Below are 19,938 nucleotides of genomic sequence, written 5' to 3'. Positions count from 1 at the left end.
CACACATCCACCAGAAAACCTTTTCCCTTTGTAAGGATCCCTTGAGGCCAGAACTTCTCAACCCTTGCTGCACATTAGAATCACCTAGGAAGCTTTTAAAAAGTAGTGCTATATGGCCCCCTCCCCAGACCAATCAAATCACAATCTCTGGGGGAAGGGCCTGGCTGTGTCTCATTTTAGAAGGGATCCTTGAACTTGAATACCACTTCCTTAGACCATATAGGTACCGGAATTTCCATTTTTCCTTACCTTCCTTAGAAAAGTATACCATCAAATATGTTTAAGAACACAGTTTAATAATAGGAAAGAAACAAAGGAATCAAGAAAAAGATTCCAGCAATGGAAGGAAAGAAAGATCAAATGAGACAGGAGTAGAAGCTCATTTCGGAGCAGCATCAGCCCTTTAGAAATGGATGTGAGACTCTGCAAATTCTCTCTTTGGGCGGGGGTGGAAAGTGATTAAGGTGTGCACGCAGCCCATTAATTAAGAACTGAAGCAGCGCAAAGCCTCTCTTTTTAGCCTTTGCATAACTTTCCTTCCCCCAGGTGCCAAGGTGACAGCAGTGTGATTGGCAGTTTTACCTGATTTAATATTCCTAGGGTTCATGGCATTAAATGGTACTATATCTAGGTGCAGAGGTACTTAAGTTTCAACGTGATCTTCATTTAGTAAACTGTTAACGAGCCACTGATACTTAAGGGCTAGAATTAACAAAGATTCATCCCCTTGCAGACATTTATTGAGCTCCTACCGTGAGTCAGGCATTTTCTAGGTACTGGCTAATGAGCAAAATAAAATGCCTTTTCTCATAGAGCTTACATTCCATTGTTGGCAAATAGAGAAGAAACAAAAATAAATGTCTAATGAATGAAAGCAGCTGTACTGGTTTGTATGAAGTAGTCAGGAAAGTTCTCTCTGATAAAGGTAATCTTTGAGTAGAGACTGAAAGAGGTGAAGGAGCAAGTCATAAAGATATCTGAGAAAGAACATTTCAGATAGAAAAATAGTTAAGTGCAGACACCCTGAGGAAGGAGCATGATTGACATGTTCAGCCAAAAGCAAGAAAAGCAATCTGACTAGAGCAGAGTAAGCTGGAGCTGAGGGGAAGAGGAATAGGGCCAGATCACCTGGTGGTCCATTGAAAAGACTGGGGATTTTATAAATGAGTGAGATGAGAAGGCACTTGGAGAGTTTTCAGAACAGGAGTGACATGATCTACCCTGCATTTTAAAAAAGAATTACTCTGAAGCAGATGTAGCTCAAGCAGTTGAGAACCTGCCTCCCACATGGGAGGTCCTGCATTTGGTTCCCAATGCCTCCTAAAGAAAACAAACAATGAGCAAACAAACGAAGGAGCCAACTCAGGGACCTAATGTGGCTCAGTGGTTGGGCTCCAGTCTCCTGCATACAAGATCCCGGGTTCAATCCCCAGTCTCAGTACCTCAAAAAAAAAAAGAAAGAAAGAAAGGAAAATTCACTATTGGGAAGTAAAGTATTAATAGGAAGAAAAATTTTAATGTTTTATCAGACATTAAAAGTTAGGCCATTTGGGAAGCTAATGCACCAATCCAGGAGAAATAATGATGATGGCTAGACTAGGGTCAGAAGTGGTAAGGAATAGTTGGATTCTGGATGTATTTAATAATAGTGCTAAAAGGATTTGTTGTTAGGTTAGATACGGTATGTGAGAGAAAGAAAGGGATCACAGATGATGACAAGGTTTATAGCCTGAGAAATTGGATAGCTGGAGTTGTCATTTATTGAGATGAAGAAGACTGCTAGAAAAGATTCCTTTGGGAATCAAGAGTTTGGTTTGGGATAGGCTCAGTTTGACATCCCTACGGGGAAATATCAAGAAGGCAGTATATATACACAAGTCTGGATTTCCAGAGAAAAGTCAGAGCAAAAGATATAAATTAGGGGGTTGTCACTATATAGAAAACTAAGATTCATATGTCCCCACCTTCAAGAATTTCTCTCATCTAATGAACTATTAAAGTATCATTTTTTTAATGTGATGTACTTACCCTAAATGGTTGAACTCTTACATGATAACTGTGCTTTTATATCTCAAAAAGCATCCTCACCAAGACTTGCAATGTTATGTAAGATTATTTTTCCCTTTTTTCCCCCCCAGAACTGAAGCCACGTGGTGTAGCAGTCAATTTGATTCCAGGGTTACCAGCATACATCCTGTTTATGTGTGTTCGACATGCAGACTACCTAAATGATGATCAGAAAGTAAGGTCATTGCTAACATCAACAATTAACAGCATCAAAAAAGTTTTGAAGGTCAGTTCATGTTTAGCAAAATTCTCATAATGAATATTAATGATGAAAGAATCTACACAGAAGTGGTTTTCTTTCATTAGACTTAAAGCTAAATTTCTGGCTATGAAGACTTTCCAGCCTTAATGATAACTTCCATTGTAGGAAACTCTCTCCCTGGCAAACACATCTATATGTCTTCTTTCAAAACAGTGTTCAGGTTGAACAGTAATCAAAATTAATTTGAAATAATTCTGTTTGTGAAGTAAATTAAGTTTTTTCATAGGCAAAATAGTCTGCTTCTGGATTTTTGTTGGTAGTAAATTAAAAATATTTAGTGGAATCCATATGAACAATATATAGGGAATAAGATGTTGTAGTTAAAATAGACTTTAAGTAAGTTAAAGAATACATGGCCCATTTATCTAAAAAGATGTCTGATAATACATTAAAATTTTTCTTTCTATTATTCTTCAACTCATTCTCCAGTTTTCCCTATTACCCAAGGTGCCTGGTCCCTCATGAGAAGCAAAACACAGGTCCTTGTTAGAAAGGAAGGACTTGGAAAGGCAGCAAAATTATGTAACAGAACAGAAAACCCTACATAACTCAATACTCATGGGGTCATGTTACGTAATCCTCCTCTTGACTCTAGAAAAGTCAATAAATATAGTTAATTTTTAAAAAATTATTTCTTTTTATTATTTCTCTTTCTTATACACTTAATTTGAGTATTCTGTGTAAAGCTAAGATAATGTGCTCCAGATACTTTGCTTTCTGGTTATCTGACTTAATGAGAACTTTGAAAATGGAGATAAATGGATAGTTAACATGCCCAGTATACTCTCCAATCTAAGATGTCCTTCATGAACTTTTAAGAAATGCTCGTTCTTGGTCAGGCCCTATTGTACAAATATTCTATGTAGTTATATTTTTACAGTGGTTACTAAAGGGTATGCTTAGATAAACTACAGGCTATGCTACTTCTTAAACCACCTTCTCCAAAAAGACAACAAAACCAAATTATGACATTTTATTCCTCCACCTTAATTGAAAAGGGTATTTATCTAATTGACTAATTGTACCAAATTGTTTAAAGAATTAAAAACAGTAGTTACTAGGATATAACACTGCTTTGGCACCATTTCAAATTGTGTACATTTGCCTCACATCCTTGTTTTGAATTGAGGTTTATTGTCTTGCATCCTTGTCTTGATTTTAGCAACTGTTTTGGTTTTTGTTTTTTACATGGGCTCTCAAACAGCACAGCTATCCAAAGATATGTAAAGATTCCTTACAGCTTTTAGCTCACAGATAATTTTTATCTATTAAATCAAAGGCTGCAAATAGCTTTTGAGTTGATCTCAATTGTTTTCTATGAAATGATAAAAAATGCCGTTTGTTCATTGTAAAAATATTATTTTGGCAAAGTCAATCTAGAAACTTCTTGAAAAGAGCACTGGCGGTCAGTTTTAATTTTTTTAAATTATATTATATGATCTTTTATTTTGAAGTAATTTGGAATACCTCACTTTAATGATAACAGAGGCCACACTTAGTGTCATACTGAAAGAAATTGTTTGTAGGGTTAATTTGTTTAAATGTAGCTTAGCAAGGGCTGGAACCCACCAATGAGAACAGGCGCTGAATTATTTTGGCAATGAAATCTCTGCTTAGGTTTTGTTTTGGTTTTTTTTAAGATTTATTTTTAATTTCTCCCCCACCTTGTTGTCTTCTCTGCTGTGTGTTCTTCTTTGACCGCTTCTATCCTTATCAGCGGCACCGGGAATCTGTGTCTTTTTTTGTTGCGTCATCTTGTGTCAGCTCTCTGTGTGTGCAGCGCCATTTCGTGGGCAGGCTGCACTTTCTTTCGCGCTGGGCGGCTCTCCTTACAGGGCGCACTCCTTGCGCGTGGGGCTCCCCTACACGGGGGACACCCCTGCATGGCACGGCACTCCTTGCGCGCATCAGCACTGCGCTTGGGCCTGCTGCACACGGGTCAAGGAGGCCTGGGTTATCTGCTGATTCTTTAGTAGGTACAATTACAGGCTTCGATCTGAGGCTCTTCTGAGAATCTTGCAGTTTGACTTGTCTAGACATCAGTGAAGTCTGTATAAGTGTGTCATTAACCATTCTCACTCAAGCCATGTTGTGGTCCCCTTTGTATCTATATCTGCACCCATTGTCTTTGTCAACTGAATCCAAAACCTACATTAGAAAACAGAGGGGCTGAGAACCAAGGGGCTCTTGAAAACATCAGGACTTGGCATTGGTACCTGATGCGCTTTTTTAAAGCAGTCATAGCAGTTGTCTACCATTTCTTGCACTCAGACCTGTGTAATACATGTTCCTGAAAACAAAAAAAAAAGAAACAGTTATAATCCAAATTTTTGGAAAGGGTACCTTTTTAGTCAAATGTGAACTTAAGAAGCCATAGAATGATTTTCTATTTATGGGAGTGTCATAAATTTTATTTACTTATTTTCTGGCTATCATCCTGAAACTGGAGGACAGTATAATTCAGTCTCTTAAATATTTAACTAGACATAGTCAGAACCTGAACTCAGTTATCCTCTCTGCTAAAAAGATTAAATTAGGTTTTATATTCTCTTGTATTCTTCAAATTTTAAGGGTTTTTATTTGTATTATGTTTGCTTAAAGGGGCACATTTTATTTATGTAAAAATGATCTAATAATACATTTTATTTATGTAAAAAAAATAAAAAGATCTCATAAGAAAGCGTCATGGAAATTTTTCTCCATGATGTATTCTGTTCCTGGTGTACTTTTACTGGAACCAAAGGTGGCAGTTACTCTCATACAGCTTCTAAGAACCCAAGTTTCGATGTGATGTAATGGTAGAGTTATATTAAAATATATGCTATCATGAAAAATATAAATGTGCTTCTAAGACCAAAGCATGGCCATTTGAATGCAAGGTAAAATATTTTAGAGTTTCTCACTTTAGTTCTTCTGGGCAAAATTCCTATGAAGTCTCATATCCAAACTAGTCAGTTATGGTCTTAGTTGTGTCTGCCATTCAGCCTTTGAGCCTGAAAGGATTTCCAGCCCTAGTTTCTTTTCCAGACTCAAGGAGTCTATCTCGTTTCCTCTCTGCTCCTGAGGCCCAGCCCTGGTTAAGGGGCCAGCCAGCTGTCTACACTTTTATTACAGGACTTCTTTCATCCCATCTCTAACCCACTGCTCAGAAATTTTATCTTATGGTTGATCTGGTTTTACCCTAATCTAAACTCTTTTTCATTACAATATTTCTGATTCCTTTTTTTTGCTTTTATTTTTTTCTGATTCCCTTCCCTATTGCCAAGGGAAGTGAGTTTGGGTCAGCTGTGACTTGGTGATTTTTTTTCTGCAAAGTGACAGCTATGTTAACATCCAGCTGGATGAGTGGGAAATTCTGCCAGCCATAATTTGTAGGACTTTAAAAATGCAATTTATTTTTGTAATTGCTTATAGAAATAGGCTTTCTGATATCTGTTCAGTTTTTTCAGGTTGTATGCAGTAGTTTTCCCCAAGGAAAAAGCAAATTTAGATTTATTCTCTGTTTCAGAAAAGAGGTGATGATTTTGAAACAGTCTCCTTCTGGCTCTCTAACACATGCCGTTTTTTGCACTGTTTGAAGCAGTACAGTGGAGAAGAGGTGAGAAAATCTTGATTACAAAATCACTTTGCTAAACTTTCTATATTCTTTTTAAGGAAAATTTTAGAACCACAAGATGCTTAACTACTTGTTAATATAGAAGCCCAAATTCAGAAGTGGCTGGGAAGTTCATAGCTTTATTTGATGTCTCTTATCTATGTAACAGTAAACATAGTTTCTTCCTTCTGAGAGTTTATATTATGAGAAAATGCAGCAGACAAAAGATAAGCATTGGTCAATGAGTAGTTAGCAGAAATGAAACATTTTGAATATGTGGGATTTTCAAGAGCTAATATAGGAATATTGAGCTACTTAAAGAAATTAATCAGTTTAGGCTTGAAAGACATCTTGTCAGTCCCCACATTTAGACCACATTATTAAGTAGATTGTAGGAAGGCAGCTGCTTAACTGTGGGCAGAATCTATCAAGCAAGCAATTGCCTTTATCAGGCAGTGTCAAACAAGCATAGTCTTAAAATGCAGAATAACTGGAAAAAAAAAACTGGCTGCCTGTACAATTAGCTTTCCATTTTAACAAATATCACCCAAAGATTCCATTCTAAACCAGACTAAAAATCATGATGTGGATACCATGAAATACTGTAAAAGGAAAATTTTCCTTTTATTCACCCATCTCTATAAAAATCAGTCTATTTTGAAGAAGATTATGCCCTTGGGTACAGTATTTATGAACAGAACTATATTTAATGAACTCTAGTTAAGAGATTATTACTTTAGATAATTTAGTATTTGGCAGTAAACCTGCTGTTTCATAAGAGAGAACATTCATTCTTTTTTTTTTTAGTTAAGTTTCCCCAACTTGTTTCATTGGCATTGCTATCGGAAAGACTTAAATGCTGAGTTGCCAAGTTGAGATATTATCCAAAAGTTAGTAAGAAGTGAAATGGGGTTATGATAGAAACAAATGTGCACACATCAACATTTGAGAATGAGTATCCTGGTGTTAATGTGTAGGATGGATGGAAACTGGAATAATCTGAAGGTGAGAACACCAAGTAAATGCTGTTTGCAGTTATTCAGTGCTTGGCTTAGGAAGGTAAATATAAAGGAAAGAAAGAGAGGAGAAAGAGCATAAGGATGTTGATCAAACTGGAGATGTTAAACAGAAATTTTACTTTATGTATATCATTAACTTTGCATTGTGACTGTAGGGATTTATGAAACACAATACATCTCGCCAGAATGAACATTGCCTCACCAATTTTGACCTGGCTGAGTATCGGCAGGTGCTGAGTGACTTGGCCATTCAGATCTACCAGCACCTGGTGCGAGTGTTAGAAAACATCCTTCAGCCAATGATTGGTAAGAGCAGGACCCTGCTGAGCATTGCATTCTGTCTGCCACAGCTTCCTACCAGCAAATGACCAACAGTGATGTATATTTCGGGGCATGTATTCATACAGGAACACGTAAAGTGGTAAGGTAATGTAGGTAAAATATGGGCCTAAAATTAGGTAAGGAATCCTGGAAATCCAGCCAAGACCGGCTTGGAATACATCAAAATCCACATGTTCAAAACAGCAATATTTGGTTTCCAACCCTGGTGTGTAATGCCATCTCTTAAGATTGGGTTATGCCTTAGACCCAGCTATAGACTCCATACCTTCTTGGATTATCAGCAACACTTTAAAATTTGTTCTCGGATGCTACTATACACAGTCTTCCCAGGAACCCATCTAAAACCAAGGAGACTGAGGAAGCTTGTACCTTGCCCTAGAATGAATCAGGAGCCAAATATGCCATGATAAAATGGCAGAGAAGCTACGTGGCAACAAGAAAAATTCTCATAGATCTGTCTCTGACACTTAGGCTGCTGGGTTCGACATTTCATGGCCCCAATGAAATTTGGTTTGAAGTAGCAGTGCCTCATTGGCAGGACAGTGTGTCTTCTCCCTCCTTCTGCTAAGAAGCTAGAATGTGTTTATATTTGTGTATTTTCAATATATTTGTATTCAGCTAAAATATGTGATCCTAGGCACCTCTCTTTATATGTGTGCACTCATTTTGGGTATTAATTTGTGTATCCTGTTACCCAAATTCCTTTGGAATGTGAAGGAAGGTAGCAATATATGAAATAAGATCTAGGAGGCACATACAAATTGGAAGCTGCTCATTTTGAATGCATTCAATTAAAAAAAATAGAGTTATGCAACTCTGTTATCTTCAGGCAAATTATCAGCAGGCTCTTAATCCCAGCTGCCCTTTCTTACCCTGCCCATGTATTTTCCCATGTCTTCATTTCCCTTGTATTTCTCTCCCAGAAACCTACCCAAGATTCCCCATACTTTTGCTACCAAAGGCTACTGCTTCTTATTTTTTAAAATATGTTAAGATTTTTAAATTTCATGGAAACTTTTGCATTTAAGAATTATTCCTTTATTAAGGTTTAAAATCCAGACACCCTTTTTTGTAAAGTTCTTTTTCCCTCTATTTTGATGCTCAGATCATCTTCCTGAATTGAATGTGTGTGTGTGTGTACTTGTGTGTATGTATGGACATGGAAACGCCTTTCCTTCCAAGTCTTCTCTTTTAACAATTAAAATACTCCTGCAGTCTCTGGCATGCTGGAGCATGAAACGATCCAGGGTGTGTCTGGGGTGAAGCCCACGGGGCTAAGAAAGCGAACCTCCAGTATCGCCGATGAGGGCACCTACACTCTGGATTCCATCCTGCGGCAGCTCAACTCCTTCCACTCGGTCATGTGTCAGCACGGCATGGACCCGGAACTGATCAAGCAGGTGGTCAAGCAGATGTTCTACATCGTGGGGGCCATCACCCTGAACAACCTCCTCCTGCGGAAAGACATGTGTTCCTGGAGTAAGGGCATGCAGATCAGGTACCCAAATGTCAGCAGCCCTCAGGGCTTCTTTTCTGAATTATACAACCCTGCCAGGGTTGTAGAGAGCTGATTATTTGTTTGAGATCACTGCACCTGAAGTTTGGTGCCAAGCAACCAAGCAGCAAGGGAAGAACTGGCATCATGCCGCTTTCTCTTGCCTGGTCGGGTTTATCCAGGTCTCATTTGCTCCTTGCCTGTGCCTTACCAAGGGGCTCTTCTGATTGTGCAATAAGAAACCCTGCTCCTCTGAGAAGCTAACTTTTTGAGAGAGTGCAGAAATGATAAAATGATTTAAATATACTGTAACAAAATATCAAATTATAATGAATATTTCTTAAGTTTGTGCTTAAGACAACAAGAACAGATCTAACAAATCTTACTAACACTTGAAATATGGCCCTATATAGTTTAAGAAAAGCTGCCCCCAATTTTATGCCCAACTCCTCAGCATAGCATCATTATCATAATAGAATTTTTTTAAACATGTATTTGTTTTAAAAGGGCTGTACTGTTCACGGTGGGGCAGGCAGGGAAGATTTCTCCTACAAAAGTCTTAGCTACTCAACCCGAGGAAACCTGGGCATTCTTTTCCAATTTTTCATTCTGACTCAAATCCAAGAAAATCTCTTAGAATTTCTCTATAAGCTGTGCTTATCAATGTCAAGTTACCTCTTGTAATATCTTAATGCCTTCTCTTTGCCTTATTACTGAGTTCTGATTGTGTGTCCGTTTACCTTACTATTAGTTTGAGAACCACTGTCACTTGGTTGTCCAACTCTTAAAACCTCAGTGTCCATGTAGTTTCTTTGTCTCCGCCCATGTTTAGAGTCTTTGTCTCTTCCAGTAGCACTCACTTGCTCTTCTCTCCATCCATCCCTGAGCAGTCCTCAGTTCTCTATCTCCATCGCCCCGGCCCTTCCCTAAAGAGGGCCTGAGCACAAGGTATATGTGGGGGGCCAGATTACCAGTTAACTGAGTTTGCCTTAAGGAAGAGAGCATTCTCAAATGACTATTGAGTCTCATCCTCCAAAAGGAACCCACCTCTGAAATAGTAAGAAAAGCTAGATAGTGCTTTCTGGTCAACTGTTTAATAAAGACATAGCCATATTATATGTTCTTTTTTATTAGCAAGTCTTATTTCATAACTTTTGCTACAGTGACTACATTTCTATCTTCAGTTAAAGAGAATTATATTCTCTAATCATATACTCTTATGTAATTATGATAACCTCAATACTATTTATAATGATAAATTTTAAGCACAGCTGATGAGATTTTAGAAAATTGAACAAAAATACAGGTTGTCATTTTAACCGAAAATCCTGACAAGGCCACACATAAAAATTAAAACGTTTTTGACAACATTCAGCAAATTTGCATTCTCCCTCTATCTCTGTTTCTCTCTTTGGCATAGGTACAATGTCAGTCAACTTGAAGAATGGCTACGTGACAAAAATCTAATGAACAGTGGGGCTAAAGAAACTTTGGAACCTCTTATTCAGGCTGCTCAGCTTTTGCAAGTAAAAAAGAAAACAGATGAAGATGCAGAAGCCATTTGTTCCATGTGCAATGCTTTAACTACTGCCCAGGTAAAGCAATTTCCCTATTATAATATAATTTAACATTAATCAGGAGTGATCTTTAGGGAAGTAAAGAAGTGTCCTAGTTATTACTTTTGTATCTGAGCTGACTTCATCTGTGTTAGAGAAGATATATATCTCTATAGATCCTGAAGAAAGTAGATTTTACCAGAAAAGTAATACGTTTCAATGTTACTCGGTCATTCAGGTTCAGTGTTCAGTAGATATTTATTGAGTACCTATGGTGTTTTGGATAATGTTCTAGGCAATGGTATACAACTAGGAACAAAATGAAGTCCCTATTCTTGTGAGGTGTACATTCTATGGAGCTTATATTCCATAAAATAATTTTCCATATGATTTGATCATTGAATGCTTTTCTCAACTTCTCTTTTTAAGACAAATAATTCTTGTTACTTTCAATTCAATAAATGGCAAATTGAGCTCCTATCTCATGGTACCAACTTGTTGGGGGAGAGACTTCAAAAAGTAAGGAACAATCCCTGCCTTTGAGGACGTTTCACACTATTAGGGAAGACAGAGATGTACGTAGCTGACTGTACTCGTAAGAAGCTCTAGCAAGCTCTATAGTCAGAGGAGGAAAGGAGATGCTGAGTCAGTGATAACTGTCTGGGTTCAGTGAATGTCCCATTAAGCTGGGCCTTGAACGGTGTCTCAAATCTGAAGATGTGAAAAGATTGGAGGGGCATTTGAGGCCAAGGGCAAAGGGATGAGGCAAGGCACAGGCATGAGCATGCCCATTGTTTCCCTGTCACAACATAGAGATCCTCAGCCATACTTAAGTCTGAACTGAGAGCTCAGATGATAACAAGAATCAAGATTTACAGCTTCTTAATGCTGAATTCCTGGTTACATAATTCTTACTAAGAATAAAGCACGACCACATTACTACATAGTGGCCTTGAGATTCCACTTTTCTCCATTTCTGTCAAGTGGGGAAAACCTGACTCAACAGAGATTTGTTTTCATCCCACTTTTAAAGAATATACTTTATATGTTTTAAGCACATATTTCTGAGAGTGAGGAAGATTTAAAATTCATTCTATTTAGCAGATTTTATTGAATGAAGTAGTCCTACTTTTTTAAAGTTCTACTACTATCTCTGAGTAAAATATCTACTACTATCTCCTAATTCAGGTTCTCACTCAGACCTGATAAACTGCCTGCTGTCTACTTGACATCTCTCTGGTATTTAATTTATTTTTTGCTTCTAGATTAGCACTGTCCAATTGAATTATTTACTTTTAATTAATTCTAATTTAAATTTAAATAACCACATATGTCTAGAGGCTACTGTATTGGACAGCACAGCTCTACACAATACCTTGAAAATGGAAATATCTTTCTACCTTCCATTGACAGTGATTTATTTTCATTAGGAAAGAAGCATGGCTATTTTACCAACAACAACAAAAAATAATTTGACACCTTTGAAAGCCCTTTGTATCTCCTAAGTAATTGGTTATTTTCTTTAGAAGCCTTTTTGTTATTCATGTTATTCATTTATATTAACTTATCTTTTAAAAAAATAAGATTCAAGTTGTAGAATAGCATTAGTAAATGGATTCCATTTGTTTAAAGTAATGTGTTAGAATATGTTTAGAAAATAGCTAGATGGAGACTTAAGATGTTGTTAACAATTGCTGCTTTTGAAGCCTGGGAGGGTGGGCTTGGGGACACTTAATTTCATGTTGTATTCTTTTGTACTGTTTGAATATCCTTCCAAACTTATATTGCTTTTTAAAAAACTGTACAAATATAAAATTAATACATTCTTATTGTAAAGATTAAGATAATAAAGAAGAGGTAAAAGTGCCCTTAACCAGCTCCCTTTCTGTCTTGTCCCACCCTGCTCCACTCCACCCCTGGGTAGACTTGATAAATGTATGCACAGATCCCTTTTGCTTTCCCAATTATCAGTATCCAGTGTGTATTTGGCAACGTGCTGAAAGCTGTGATCATTTCATTTCTCACAGATTGTCAAAGTGTTGAATTTGTATACTCCAGTAAACGAGTTTGAAGAAAGAGTCTCTGTATCATTTATTCGTACTATACAGGTAAGATCTCCAGGCATTTTTTCCCGTTTGATCCACTAACACATTCGTCTAATGGGAAAGTATATTATTTTATCCAATTTTTATAGCACCTTAACTTTTTTCTCCCCATGAAATGGCTCCCTCATCCGTTTACTTGTCGTTTTTGCTCATTCTTGCACTCATTGTCTGTTTGTTGTTTTTACTCACTTTCTGTTAGTTTTTTCTTTAGGAGACATGGGGAATTGAACCAAGGACCTCCCATTTGGGAGGTGGGCACGCAACTGCTTGAGCCACATATGCTCCCCTGCATTTTTTTTTAAAGATTTATTTAATTTATTTAATTCTCCCCCCTTCTTTGTTTGCACTTGCTGTCTGCTCTCTGTGTCTGTTCATTGTGTACTCTCTGTGTCTGCTCGTCTTTTTTTAGGAGGCACAGGGAACTGAACCCAGGACCTCCCATGTGTGATGGTGGTGCCCAATCACTTGAGCCACCTCTACTCCCTGCTTGTTGCGTCTCTCATTGTGTTTCCTCCTTGTGTCTCCTTGTTGCATCATCTTGTTGCTTCAGCTTGCTGCTCCAGCCTGTTGTATCAGCATGCTGTCTTGCTCATCTTTTTTAGACAGCACCAGGGAACTGAACCCAGGACCTCCCATGTGGTAGATAGGCACCCAATTACTTGAGCCATGTTCATTTCCCTGCATTAACTTTTTGATAACACTTTATTGGGAAAATGAAGCAATTTTAAAACAAAGATAAACATTCTTCATTAGTTAGGAATTTTTGTTGTTAAAGTTTGGGCAGAAAAAAGTCTTTTTGAATTCAAAGAACTGATGCTCTGTTTATCTTTTTCTTTTTTTTTTTTTGTCTTCTCAGATGCGTTTACGAGACAGGAAAGACTCTCCTCAGCTGCTCATGGATGCTAAACACATCTTTCCTGTCACCTTCCCCTTTAACCCATCCTCCCTTGCACTAGAAACAATACAGATTCCAGCCAGCCTGGGCCTGGGATTCATTTCACGGGTCTGAAAGGGATGTAAAGGCAAACATTGGCAATATATTTCTAGCTTGAAATAAGAACCCATTATTTCCAATAAGCTACTGAAAACACATTTTCTTAAAGGAGAAAGAATGATCATCTCCCAAATAAGAGTTTATTAACTGGAAATCTCCTTTAGAATACTTTCATCACCTTGGAAAGAAAGATAGGCTCCTTTGTGCCATGCTACCTTTATAGCAACACTCACCCCTGGTCATTTAGGTATCCTTAGTTTATATGCAGGTGACTGACAAAAGGAAGGAAGGGAGGAAAAGTGTCTTCAGCTGCCAGCATTTATTTTAAACCTTTAGCACTGCACTTAAACGGTATTATAAACATAAATTCTATACATGTGCTGTTATTAGGAAGGAACCAACAAAGAACCTCTTTGAGCTAAACAGAAGACTTGAAAGACAAATCACCATTGAGTATGTATAAGTTTAGGAATCAATAATGTTGATATTGTCAAACTGGAACAAAGAAATAAACTGGCAATATGTAAAGTAATTGGTCAAGTAATTTCCTTATTTGTGTCACTATGATATCAAGATATTAAAAGAACTGTTGGTTTGCTGTATAGTGTAGATGTCCATTTGTACTGTAGTTTACTGAGCATCTTAAATTGCTGCTACATACTGTGTTCTTTAAAATGTAAGTGATACTCTTATTAGGTACTACAATAATAAGCTTCTCTTTAATCAACTCTGTTTACAATTCATTCAGATCACAGTTTTAACTGGATTGTGTGCAAATATCTACAGATTCACCTGCCAAGGAAACTGGTAATTTAGCACGAGTAGCAGATACTGGGAAATCATGTACTTATAGGATAAAATGTTTGACATTAGGGTTAGGATTAAACAAAGTGGCTATCGTTAATGTCATTATTTATTCAGGATGTATTACATTGATGTGCTCATTATTTTTCCCTGGATGGATATCACATCAGGGCACAGTGTTCTGTGAAGTGACTTCTTTTTAGGTACCAGATCTGATTCCTGCAGTGCATATTTTAAACCTTGACAGGTTCTGTTCCTTAATAATTCATTAAGAATTAATCTTAGTCACTATCTAGAAAAGAATGCCAGAATATTCATGATTAAGAGCTTGAAATTTTGACTATCCTATAAATTCTGTAAAAGAAGGTATATAATAAATAATTATGAATCCAATTTTTTAGGCTTTGCAACTTCTATGAATGTTCTCATATACCATTAGATACTTAAAAAAGCATCATGTTAGAAATACTTTAGAAGACTTACATAAGAAATATAAGATTATTGAATTTTTGGAGGATTTGACTAAGTAAGACCCAGATTCTATAAGTTTTCATTCTGAAATTCTAATTAAGCATATTCTCCATTTTTCCTAGAAATCTTAAACAATAAATCAGGTTGTGCAAAAGCAAATTCTTTGCTTTCATTAGAAACTCTGGTTCTGAGTTACACAGTCATAGATTTATAGAACATATACATGTCTATTAAGCATCTATATAATGGCATTAAAATATGTGCAATATTATTACTGAGAATCAGACAGTTTGAAATCAGTGATAAAGATTGTCATTAAAAGAAATAGACTGACTTTTAACTTATTTGGGCCTCAGTCTCCTCATTCTATAAAATAAGAGGGTTGGGCAATGAATTCTGAAGGTAACTCACATCTGAAATGCTTTCCTTTGGATCCTGGAGAAACAAGCTGCTCTTACTGAGGAAGATGGCCCTCTTCTGGACAGACCAGTATTCTGGTGCCATTAATTCTGAGGGATTAATAAAATGTAAAATCACAAGTTTGTGTAGCCATAACTGTTCTTAAATGTACATGATTTATGTACATGATTTTAGGGAGTCCCACTATATCTGAATTATTTGAAAGTTATTTAGATAAAGTTTTGCTGAATTGTGTACTGCTTTATTCAGTATATGTGTATAAGTGTATTTATTTGCTAAATCAACCAAAAACACTACTAATTCAATCAGATGCTCTCCATTTTCCTTGGGTCAGTATGGTTTTCAGTGAACAATGAACTCAAAACCATTTGGTTAGTACTGATTGTGGCAGAATCCAGCAGCATAAATGGGAGATAGACAGGAGAACTGTGAAACAAAAATGCAACCATGGTATAGTCTTTCCACCTCAGACCTGGAAATCCTTGCAGACCCTCATCCCCCAGCTTGTTCTTGGGGAGCTATGTCCCAAGCACACCCCAAATCTTGTGAGGTCTTCAACATCACACTGTATCTCCCACTGCCATTACTTTACTCTCAGACAGCTCATACCCTGAAACCTCTCTGGTCTTGTCTCTCTCTCTCTCTCTCTCTCTCTCTCTCTCATATCTCCTGGCTTTCTGTCAAGTGCTGGAACCTTGTTCCACACCTGCAAGCCAGAGCTTGCTCACTGACCATCCAGGCTCACCTGTTGCAGCAACAGTGGCACAAAGGTTCTGCTATTCCCAGATTCTAGCTTCCTCCTAAGCCTACCTAGAGTCCCAGGTGGGGACCTGAATTAATTAATTTCCCTTAGTGGCCTGAGGATTTTTAGTCATAACAAGAACAACTTACAACCAGGGAACTCTCAAGACCCAGAAAATGACTCTCTATCCTACTTTCTAGAGGATTCAGTGATATTCTTCTGACTTTGGTATCCTTTGGCCAGTCTGAGGATTGCTCACCCTTCCTTCTGTCGACTTAAACTTTCTCACTCAAGTTCAAACACACCTCCACCAGCCTTCCCTCATGTCTTATTTATCCACTCACTCTTCCTCTTCCCTCAACTGAATCATATAATTCATTGTCTGCTGTGTCACCTGCTGTTTGACACTTGTTGGCTCTGGTCTGCCTGTTGACAAGCCTTTAGGCCAATCTCTGCACAAGTTCTTGTTCTCAGTTCTCTGGAGAACATTTTTCACATTACCACTGTTTTGCTTTTTCTTAATTCCTGTGTCTCACAATAGGAATTCAAAGAGCTTGAAAACCATAACAATTCCTTGTTTCGGTAGTATCTTTTTAATCTTCCCCTCCCCACTTACCTAACAACAGACTCATTTCACACCCTTGGAATACAAAGCTGAAAAATTAGAAGTAATTTGTCTTCTTGCAGCTTTTCTTATATCAAAGCTTTGATCTTCCTAAAAAGTGATACTGAAGGGAAAGGGGGGATGAATATGCTACCAAGTGTAGCATTGTGATACCACTGGAAGTTTTGAAAATTCCCCATGTACCTTGCATATTTTTTGTCAAGTGTTAAAGTACAAAAATATATTCCAAAGCCAACTGATAGGAGATTTGGGGATTGGAGTCAATTTGGATGATCTGCTTTGTTATTCCTTCCATTCCAATGGATAATTGAGAGTTGGCTTTTTCTAGGTGAGTGTGTGTGCACAATATTGGTCAAATCTTTTAATATCACAGTGGGGAAGGCTATGAAAATACTCTTATTAGAATTTCAGTGTAGTGATTATTGTGAGAAATTTCTTTCCGGATAACTCTTAAAAGGTCACCTGCTTCCATCCTGAGAAGTCCTCACATGATGTTTAGTTAGCCCCTCTCTCTTTTTCCCCTTCTTTCCCCCTTTCTCCCCGTCTCTCCCCCTCTCCCCGCCCCCCCCCCATACACACACGCACACATGCAAACACACACACACACAGTCACCAGTTTGTTCCTCAGGAAGCTAATCAAAGATTCCCTGGGTAACTTCCACTCTTTAGGATAAAATAGAAAGCAATAACCTCCTGAGTGACTTCAATTCCCCTGTTGACAGTAGTGCAGACACAATAGCTACATCTGAATAAGCTTTACTTCAGTGCTCTTTCTCTGTACCTCATTTTGTCCTCCTAGCAGCACTATAAGGTTAATAGTGTAGCTACTACTATCATTTGCTGATGATTATTTAAGGTGGAGATAAGTCAGCAACCAACCAGAGATTGCACAGCCCTCTAGTGGTTCTGTTTTCCCCATAGGTAGCAGGGGTACTGGGGCAGATATAAGGCAGGAGATTTTAAAAAGTGGCTGTCAGGAGAAAGAGTGCCAGGAAAAATTACACATTGAATTGTCCCAGGGTAGCAAAGATGCTCTTTTCATCAGAGTTGGCAGCTAGCATATGGGAACTGAGGAATAGCTGAGCAGCAAGTTTTAATTAGCTGAAGTGCCCAGAGCCAGGTGGTTTTCTTTTTGTCATAATTATCTGTTATAATTAGGTCTGACTTCTATAATAAATCTGTGCTCCCTTGGAGGGTGCAACAGTGTGTTTAAATCATTAATTAGGTAGCAGGCAGTCTCAACACAAAAGACAGAAAGCAGTGAAAGCCTTCCTGAAGTTAAGAGGAGGTTACTCTCAACACATACTCTCTGGAGCTGTTGGAGCTGCCAGTTGAGCTGTGCAGCTTGCAGAAAACCTACTTCTGCAGGCCAGGCCACTGGATACTCAGGCTTGGTCACCCTTCTCAATTTAGGTTCTCATCACAGAATAGTCCAGGCCACTGGATACCTTCTGGGGACTATCCACCAAGAAGGTCATATATAAGTAAGTGTGTATTTGAACATCACAATTTGAGCTCGCCTGCAGTTGTTTACTTTGGAGCTAGGAGCTTTGCTGTGTGCATGCAAGTGTTAGAGAGACTCATTGCATTGCTGTGGCCTATGTTCATGGATAAATGCACTGTAATTTGTTCTCAAGCTGTGCTGTGAGGGCTGCCTTAACCCCTGCTCCTTTCCCTTCTAGAGCTGCCTTAAGTTCTCTGGAACTTTTCCTCTGTAAGGGATATCTTGCCCTGTATTTCATGGTTTTGCATGATCTCCCCTCCTATTGCTTTCTCCTTCCTTTCCTTTCTATTATTTCCAACCAGGGATTAGAATTATGGAACACCAACATTCTCAGAGCCAATGAGGTATCAGCTTAGAAAAGTGTTCCTGGGTTAGTGGGAATTCTGTGTCGCAAATAAGCAAATGAACATGTGGAAGAAATAGATAAGTTAGCTTCTTGGTCATACTTAAAATGTCTTGTTTTCCACCAACCCTTCTTTAATAAAGGTAAAGGGTACAACTCTTTGAAACCTCTCATGGACATTCTTCTTTTTTAAAAAAAAATCATTTTGTAAGAACCCTTTACTGTAAAAGATTACATAAAAGCAGGAAAAAGTAGTTTGTTCTAATCCATCGTACTAACCTAAACTAAACAAATCTACCAGAATTATCATGTGTTTTCTCAGTAGATCAAGAACTGAGAAGCACTATGTAAAAATATCTACCACAATGAATTATAATTTTTTAATTTTATAGTTTGGTTTCGTTAAAATGTTCATTAATTTCATATATGTCATTAGAGTCATAAAATGTGTGAAAATGACTAACATTTCCTTACTATTGTAATATTGCTTGAAATATTTGAAAGAAAAATGTCCTTTGTGTTGAAACTGGTGTATATAGAATTCATACTTGGTAGGTCAATACATTTTCATGCAGTTTTCAGAGTCGATACTTTCAAATATCTCATTATAACCCTGTTCTATAAAATTTTAACCTGCATTTCAGGCTCTATAAATCACTTGAGCCACTTAATTTTTTCCCCCACAAATGGTAAGTTTTTCCTTTAAATGTGGGTATATATGTTGTAATTTATGATTTCTACTTATGTATTTTTGTAAGATCCTGGAGTAACATTGGCTTTTTGTGTCCTTGAAAATTTTTAATTGTTCTATCAGTGTTGCAAAGAAATGAGCTCATGATATTTAGCACATTGTTTTTTAATTATTGTTTTACTGTGAAATGGATATGCCTTTTAACTATAGTAAAACCGAACATTGCAATTTTTCAAATATTTTTCCTTGTTCAATCTGAAGAAGGAATTCTACTTTGATCTGCATAGAAAAATGTAATGTAGTTTATCTTGGAAAAATTCCTAGGTAAAATATTCACCCATTAAAAAGGAAGTGGAAGAGCTGAGAAGTGAAAGGCATTAACAATATCTAGTTTTAAATCGAACTCATTGCAACACGCCTCACATAAAGTTTTTTAAAATAAATTAATTTACCATTTATCACCTCATAGCCTTTGAAATATGGGTTTCCACTAGATATCACCTAGTGCTAAGATGAAAATCAAAACAATGTCAGAATGACAATTACGCTCTAAATTTATGGTTGTCATGTTCTACTTAGTAAATATGTGTCATTAATGATGTATTGTCTGGGCTATTATAGAAAATTGTTCAAATAAATAAATGGATATAAAGGGTTGTTTTGTTTTGTTTGTCAATGTCTTATAAATAAACCCACAGCATGTTTAAAAACAACAAAACAGGTTGTTTCTGAAGATTGTTGAATATAAGGTGACCTCACCTCATGAGAAGATTCTAAGAAGTCACGGGATTGTAAAAGTTGTCAACTTCCCCTTCTATACTGGACCCCAGGGTGATGTATATGATGAAGAGGACAATTGTCAAACACTTAAACAAATAAGTGTACAAAAAAAAAATGGGGAAA

At 37.3% G+C, this 19,938-nt stretch overlaps 1 protein-coding gene across 5 annotated transcripts in view; it reads left to right on the top strand.

The window, feature by feature from the left end:
- The window catches only part of MYO5A (myosin VA), a 243,947-nt gene extending 224,260 nt beyond the window's left edge, over positions 1-19,687 (top strand). For all 5 annotated transcript variants that reach the window (XM_058294223.2, XM_058294222.2, XM_058294221.2 and 2 more), the window contains 7 exons: positions 2,139-2,293; positions 5,838-5,927; positions 7,099-7,249; positions 8,501-8,783; positions 10,201-10,375; positions 12,364-12,444; positions 13,298-19,687. In XM_058294223.2, coding sequence (XP_058150206.1) covers positions 2,139-2,293; positions 5,838-5,927; positions 7,099-7,249; positions 8,501-8,783; positions 10,201-10,375; positions 12,364-12,444; positions 13,298-13,450 — 1,088 coding nt within the window. In that variant the 3' untranslated portion in view covers positions 13,451-19,687. The remainder of the gene's footprint in view (positions 1-2,138; positions 2,294-5,837; positions 5,928-7,098; positions 7,250-8,500; positions 8,784-10,200; positions 10,376-12,363; positions 12,445-13,297) is intronic.
- Positions 19,688-19,938: the final 251 nt, after the last annotated feature.

Source organism: Dasypus novemcinctus, chromosome 3, assembly GCF_030445035.2.
Source record: "Dasypus novemcinctus isolate mDasNov1 chromosome 3, mDasNov1.1.hap2, whole genome shotgun sequence".
Lineage (NCBI taxonomy): Eukaryota > Metazoa > Chordata > Mammalia > Cingulata > Dasypodidae > Dasypus > Dasypus novemcinctus.
This window is presented reverse-complemented; position numbering and strand designations above follow the sequence as displayed.